Source organism: Perca fluviatilis, chromosome 22 (assembly GCF_010015445.1).
Source record: "Perca fluviatilis chromosome 22, GENO_Pfluv_1.0, whole genome shotgun sequence".
In the NCBI taxonomy this organism is placed as follows: Eukaryota; Metazoa; Chordata; class Actinopteri; order Perciformes; family Percidae; genus Perca; species Perca fluviatilis.
In genome coordinates, this window is record NC_053133.1 from 28,405,582 (window position 1) to 28,413,081 (window position 7,500).

General features: G+C 44.9%; 2 protein-coding genes and 1 pseudogene across 2 annotated transcripts in view; 1 reads left to right on the forward strand and 2 right to left on the reverse strand.

The window, feature by feature from the left end:
• The window catches only part of LOC120552569 (NLR family CARD domain-containing protein 3-like), a 1,238,648-nt gene that overhangs the window by 1,147,209 nt on the left and 83,939 nt on the right, over positions 1-7,500 (reverse strand). The window lies entirely within an intron of this gene.
• Positions 1-7,500, forward strand: part of LOC120552576 — a 501,282-nt pseudogene that overhangs the window by 228,881 nt on the left and 264,901 nt on the right.
• LOC120552600 (NACHT, LRR and PYD domains-containing protein 1-like) overlaps positions 1-7,500 on the reverse strand; it is a 735,215-nt gene that overhangs the window by 28,503 nt on the left and 699,212 nt on the right. The window contains 2 exon segments of the mRNA XM_039790787.1: positions 6,116-6,197; positions 6,200-6,291. Coding sequence (XP_039646721.1) covers positions 6,116-6,197; positions 6,200-6,291 — 174 coding nt within the window.

Genomic DNA, 7,500 nt, shown 5'->3' on the forward strand with positions numbered 1-7,500 from the left:
GCCATTTTCGGCCGAAAATTCCGGTGGCGGATATTGGGTGCATCCCTAATGTAAACCTGATGTTAGCCTGTCCTAGTTGTAAAGGACAGTTTGGAGGGTAACTAGGACATACATAGAAGCTCTAAATCCTGATGAAACCTCTTTCCTCTGCAGATCTCACTATTTGAAACTGCTGCTGAAAACGGGCCAATCTCAACAAAGCTAGAAGCTTCCGTAAGCATCCCAAATCCTCCTCATTTGGCTCTACCTTCTATCTTTGTAACACCCCAAAATTTACATAGGCCACTAACTGATCTAAGGTCAGTTAGTCTTCTAAATCTCGTTCGCGCAAATCTCAGAAAGTTTATACAGTGTTCCTCTGCTGTTGCATTACTAAATTCACTTCTGAGATTATTTTAAGCGAGAAATCAACTATCTAAAGCTCAAATATGGGCCGTTTTATAAAAATGTATGGCTAACTGCAAATTTAGTACGACTGTTTGGGAGTTGAGGAGCTCCACAGTTTGCCGTGACAGCGGTGCAGTGCCCCCCCAGATGGCTGGCTGTCTGCCTGGACTGTCAGACCCTGCTGCCCCCCCCCGCTGGCTGGAGCTCTCTCAGGAGATACAGAATACTGGCCCAGAGAAAAGGAGGAGATATCAGACTGAATACTGGCCCAGAGAAAAGGAGGAGATATCAGACTGAATACTGGCCCAGAGAAAAGGAGGAGATATCAGACTGAATACTGGCCCAGAGAAAAGGAGGAGATATCAGACAACTGAGCGGGACATGTGGATTTAGATCAGGGGCGCAGTGGACTCGCAATGGGCGGTGTGCAGGCAGCGGTTCACGGGACGTTAACTTTATTTTCCAACATGGATCCTCAGCGAACAGTGCTGAAAGCATAGGTGTGTGTGTGCAGTGGCGGATGCAGAACGTTACAGATGGGTGGGCCTGGATTAAGTCAAGGTGGGCCTGATTCCCCCCCCAGAGGGCGTTCAGATAATAACAATACATGTTTACACTTTAAACTACTTGCAAAAACCAGAGGTCTGCTCCATTAAAAGCTGCCAGTTTACAGCACTGCGACTGGACCAGACTCTGGACCAGAACTCTTCTCTTCTGTTAGTGATGGCCGAACCGACCAGAGAGCGGTTAATTAACCCGACTCGTGTCACTGAGCCGGAGAATCGAGGTGCCATACGTCAATGAACCGACTCACTCCTGTTTTTCTTTTACTTCATTCGGCCGTTGGCCTTATATACTGTATGTCAATGGTTGGCCGTTGTGTAGCTGGTATTCTTCTACTGTGTGTGTTGTAATCTAGCTCATTAGCGCCTCCACTGGACTGGAGTGGTGGTGGTAGAATCAATCAGGAAATGAGCTATGTAACCCATGATGTAACCGTACACCGATTCGGCCGCTCGAGTCTAATGTAATCAAAAGCGGTGTCTTGGTTCTCCGGCAAGTTTGAGTTATTAACCGAGCCTTGTTTCTGGTGCATCTTAGAGGATTGTGTTCACGGCAATTTACACATTATTATCGATGGGGAAGTACAGTACATCACATACAAATAACCGTCATGTTATCTTGGTAGTTATGTTAAGTTAAATGTTAGAGAAGTGAATGTTGCTACATGGTAGCTAGGCTGTCACAAGGAGACCGTAAGGACCGTAACCGGGGTAGGCTACTGCATGAGTCTATGTAATCAAACGGGTGTCTAGGTTCCCGGCAAGTTTGACTTATCAACCGATAGCAGAAGCCTTTATGTCTCGTGCATTTTAGAATTGTGTTGATGGAAATTCCCAAGGGTAATGTATTAGGCCTATATCACATACAAATACATGTAATGTTATCTTGATAGTTATGTAAAGTTAAATGTTAGAGAAGTGAATGTTACAGGCTGTCGCGAGAACGGAGCCCGCGCACCAGCTACTGCCGGACCGGGAGTAGCTGGGTGCCGCGAGCGAGGACGTGAACCGTTGACCGAATCTATAGACTCGGTTCTCCAACCAACAACCGTCCGGTTGAACCGACTTCGCGTAAAGAGCCGGTTGTCACATCACTATTCTGGGCTTCTGTCAGCTTTGTTCGGCGCAGCTCCGCGCTGCCTTCAGGGAAACGGGACGTCAGAGCATCATCTTAAATGAGCTCTGTACTTCAGCGGGAAGCTGCGTTCAGATAAAAAAAAAGAAGCAATCGCCGCAGTGTGGTGCGAGTCGTGCGACGTCCTGTTCTTTTCTTTTACTCCCCCCCCCAATGTAGCACAAGTAGACTTTATATCTCACAGTAACAGTTTTTCGTCAGATCGTTTATAGAACACAACGTTTCCTACTGCACCTGAAGGCAGCTTCATTTCACGGAGAAAGAGAGAAAGAAAAGAGACGGCGAGAGATATAAAACGGTGCGCGGCGGGGAACATATTTTGAATTGGGGGTGTTGACAAATTTTCCAGAGTGAAGTTTTCAGCCAAAGTCAACCACCACACACCAAACTGCATCCATCACAATTTATTGAACTGTATAGAGATTCAATTCATATAAATAGCCTATCCAAGACCGTAATTAGCCTGCCGTGGGCTACTGATCCCCAAACACCGGGAAATAATAGACCGTTATCGCTATTCAACCCAGTTACATTTCTTTCATACCCATAGCCTACTGTCAAGATGAAGAAAATCACAAAATATCTCTATTTATTAAAAAAGCATCGCGGACAAGAATGGATCGGTACCATAGCGGGATGATAGAACCGGCTACAACAATGGTCCAGAAAATGGCTTCTACAAGCTCAACAACACAAGGGTAACACATCACTGAATTATATTAAATCAAATCAAAGTGAAGCCAGTCAGTCCTGACACAAACACTGGAATAGAGAAATGCAGCCTTAAGTTTTTGTAGCAAATTAAAGGCATAAAGATATTGGGCCTGCGTGTTAAGCTGGGCCTAATCATTTTATAACAATACGGTAGGATCATTAAAAATCGGTGTGACCTCATTCTGGTTTTCCAATACGTAGGCTAAGTAGGCTTTACACAGTGTAAAAAAACACAATTATCTCCAATAATTCATATAAACTTTCAGTTGAACTGTTACTGAACAGTTGATAAATCATGCCAATTTACTGCACGGCGGCAGCATAATAATAAACCAGCATTATTACCTTGTGTTGCAGTCATAACACTAAAATAAATCCTCATCTCCAGAACGTGTAGCAGGAAAAGTGTGACCCGAGGCTGGCAGCACTGAGTTGACGTTGCTGCTCCCTCTGCCATGGGCTAGCCTGGTGCTGCTAGCCTGGTGCTGCTAGCCTGGTGCTGCTAGCCTGGTGCTGCTAGCCTGGTGCTGCTAGCCTGGTGCTGCTAGCCTGGTGCTGCTAGCCTGGTGCTGCTAGCTTGGTGCTGCTAGCTTGGTGCTGCTAGCCTGGTGCTGACCTGGTGCTACTAGCCTGGTGCTGCGCCCTGGTGCTGCTAGCTTGGTGCTGCTAGCCTGGTCTGCTAGCCTGGTGCTGCAGCTTGGTGCTGCTAGCCTGGTGCTGCTAGCTTGGTGCTGCTAGCTTAGCCGGTGCTGCTAGCTTGGTGCTGCTAGCCTGGTGCTGCTAGCCTGGTGCTGCTAGCTTGGTGCTGCTAGCCTGGTGCTGCTAGCTTGGTGCTGCTAGCTTGGTGCTGCTAGCTTGGTTTACAGGATTAGCTCCCTCGTCGTCTGTTGCTAGCAGGGTCGCTACTTCAGTCAGTTACAGTTGCTGAGTTTTCTGCCTCCGGTCTTTTACGCTTTTTAGCTTGTGGTTAATCTATAAAGAAATCCAAAATGTGCTTTTGTGCCATGGCTAGCTAACTTCTGTACTGTTGACCAGCTGGGAAAGTTTCCACAACTATCTTCACCACTCAGGAATGAATGAGAGTCTTGGCAAAATCGGCAGATTCATTCTAATCAATACTGTTGTTCGCGCCCGATTGCAATAGTGCTCCATTGATGTTGCATTGACCAATGAAAACCGGTGCATACATACTGGAATAGACGTGACCGGCACGAAAGCTTGTCAGGCGTAGCAACAGTAACTAGGGAGGGCGGGGCTTAGCGAAGGGTCGGGCGGGACCGGGACAGCTGTCAATGTGGAATGAAAACACACAAACACACTAAACTTTGAATTTCTGATACAGCTCCGCGCCTGTGTGTGTGTGTGTGTGTGTGTGTGTGTGTGTGTGTGTGTGTGTGTGTGTGTGTGTGTGTGTGTGTGTGTGTGTGTGTGTGTGTGTGTGTGTGTGTGTGTGTGTGTGTGTGTGTGTGTGTGTGTGTGTGTTTGTGTGTGTGTGTGTGTGTGTGTGTGTCTGTGTGTGTGTGTGTGTGTGTGTGTGTGTCTGTGTGTGTGTGTGTGTGTGTCTGTGTGTGTGTGTGTGTGTGTGTGTGTGTGTGTGTGTGTGTGTGTGTGTTGTGTGTGTGTGTCTCTGTTGTGTGTGTGTGTCTGTGTGTGTGTGTTGTGTGTGTGTGTGTGTGTGTGTGTGTCTCTGTGTGTGTGTGTGTGTGTGTGTGTGTGTGTGTGTGTCTCTGTCGTGTGTGTGTGTGTGTCTCTGTCGTGTGTGTGTGTGTGTGTGTGTGTGTGTTTGTGTGTGTGTGTGTGTGTCTGTGTGTGTGTGTGTGTGTGTGTCTCTGTCTGTGTTTCTGTCTGTGTGTGTGTATGTGTTGTGTGTGTGTGTGTGTGTGTGTGTGTATGTGTGTGTGTGTGTCTCTGTCGTGTGTGTGTGTGTTTCTGTCTGTGTGTGTGTGTGTCTGTGTCTGTGTGTGTGTGTGTGTTGTGTGTTTTTTCCTCTGTCTGTGTGTGTGTGTGTGTTTGTGTGTGTGTGTGTGTGTGTGTGTGTGTGTGTGTGTGTGTGTGTGTGTGTGTGTGTGTTTGTGTGTGTTGTGTGTGTGTGTGTGTGTGTGTGTGTGTGTGTGTGTGTGTGTGTGTGTGCGTGCGTACTAAGCTCAACTAATCAGCGTGCAGCTCATCTAAATATTCATGAGCAGACCATATAAGGCAGAAAAGCTCTCGTTTCAGTCCAGTCCCATTTAACAGGGTAGCATTAGGGCCAAAAACAGCAAAAGAGACATTTTCAGCCCAACCAATGTTACATACCCTATTAGGAGACCTTAAGGAACAGCATGAAATACCCTATAGAACCATTCTATCACCCCTTTAATGCTGCACAAATAATCTAATCCCAGTCATGATGTCACTGTGTGTGAATAACTAACCTCATAAACTGTGTGATTTAAGGAAACTAAAAGGTGAGCTGTGTGCGTCTCACTCAGTGTCCACTCCAGTCTCCACGTTGTAACAGCCTTCACTTTACCCACAGTAGAAACCACAGAAGAAGACACTGGGGCTTAAGAAGCTTGGTGTTCTTCACACTTTACCAACAGGTTGGACAAAGTAGATTATGTAACTTAATCAATAGTTCTTTTATTACACCCATCCTTAATGTGACATATACAATGTATTTACTTCAATGAGAATTTTTATTTTTCTTATTTGTTCTATTTTTTAATTGTGCTGTTGAGCAAACCAAACCAAACTTTCTCCTCTATCATTTAAAACATCTGGAACTGTAGTAAACATGTCCCTTGTTTTTTTATTTTAATTACTTTTCTTTCTCTCTCTTTCTTCATTCTTTATTGTCTCTACTCATTTAATTCTTCCTTTCTTCCTTTTTATAGACTATGTTTTTATGTTTTTATATTCTATATATTTCGTTATATTTCAGCTGTTGCGAACGAAACTAACATGTTGATTTTCTAAGCCTTAGAAACAGTGACTGTAGATTGTTAGTTGTTAGATATTAAAAAAAAGAAAAAAACTATAAATAATGATCTGACATGGACAGGGGAATTTCAAGATTAAATTACACAGATTAATGAGATAACACAAGACAGGTGAACAAGGGCTGCAAACACTGAAACAGTTTGGAGGGCAGACAATCAACGGAGAAACTGTACAGAGTATAAACTGAAAACAAACAAAGAGTTGTTGGGTTTGTAATAAAGACAGACACAAAACAGAAAAATAAGACAAGTGAACTGATAGAAATTTAAAACTTCTGTTATGGATTTAATTTTAATAGATTTACACTGTAGAAGAATGAAATAGATGAACTGACCTCAGAGTCTCCAGTCTACAGTTTGGACTCTCCAATCCAGCACACAGCTGCTTCACTCCTGAATCCTCCAGGTTGTTGTTGCCGCCAGGTCCAGCTCTTTCAGATGGGAGGGGTTGGACTTCAGAGCTGAGGCCAGAGCAGCACAGCTGATCTCTGACAAACCGCAGCTCTCCAATCTGAATAAAGAACAGATGTGTTGATGTTTTAAATGTGTAGCTCAACATTACTATGTTCTAATCAATGATCTTACCCCTAAAATTAGTTTTGTTTAAAATTAGTTGTTAGTTCTATGTGCAGTGCAGTTTTAATATTAATGCTATCATGTTTTGATTTCTTTCCACATATATTTAACAAAAGTTTACAGCCTTTGACTCTTTTCCTGCTATTGTATTAAGTCAAAATAACCGCGCGACTAAAATCTCCTACTTCACCGTTAAACGTACAATATGTAACTTTCTGCCGCTAGGGGTCTCTCAACCAAAACAATGGACGGTAAAACTGGACTTTTGATGACGTTGTGAAGGTGCGTGGAATTATGGGAGTTTTTAGTGTTAAACACCTTCGCTGCCGGTTAGAATGCATCAGTTCACGGACGAGTTTACCCATTCAAGTTTATTCACGTTACGTTTAGTAACGTTTATTCATGTTATTGTAATAAAATAGCTGCAGTTTCCCCAACATAGTTACGTTTTTCTTGATTAGATTTTTATTTGTAGCTGACCAGTTAGCTAGTGAGCCAGCAAGCTAACAGTAGCCAGCAGCTAAAACACAAAATATTTCACATATCAATGTCACCTGTTGGATGGTTTCAACACCGGGGCGGACGGGGTGTGTTGTAACGCTAGCTAGCTGCTAAACGAGGCTGAGAGACGGTGTGGGGGGGGATTGTCGGGGGAATCTCCGCGACAGCGAGCCAGGACGTTCGATGCCTGTTGTGCAGCAGCAGAACATCTCCCAGCTGCCCGGAGTTATCTCCCCTTCACTTTTCAGTAATCTTAACTTCTCGTTTTGGTGCTTAACCCACCTTTTGTCGGGTTAATTTAGCTAACCGTAAAGACAGCTAAACACGAAGGGGGAGAAATTCGGCAGGGAGGAGATTTTCGGCACATACACCGGTAGCGCTACGGAGATGTAGCTAGCTACCGCTATGGATGGCCGCTGTTGTGACTCGGTGCTGGGTCTGATATGGTCTGTTTCCCGACGTTTAATTAAACTGCCGTTAGCGTCGTAAGCACGGTTATGGCCGGGGGTTGCTGTAATGAAAGTAGCTGGCTGATAGCTGACTGGGGGCTAACGGTAACTAGCTAGCTATATGTCCCGGGGCTGTTGTCAGCTGTCATCCCGACTGAGTCTCTCTGCGCCGGGGGAGTGAGGCAGACAGACCG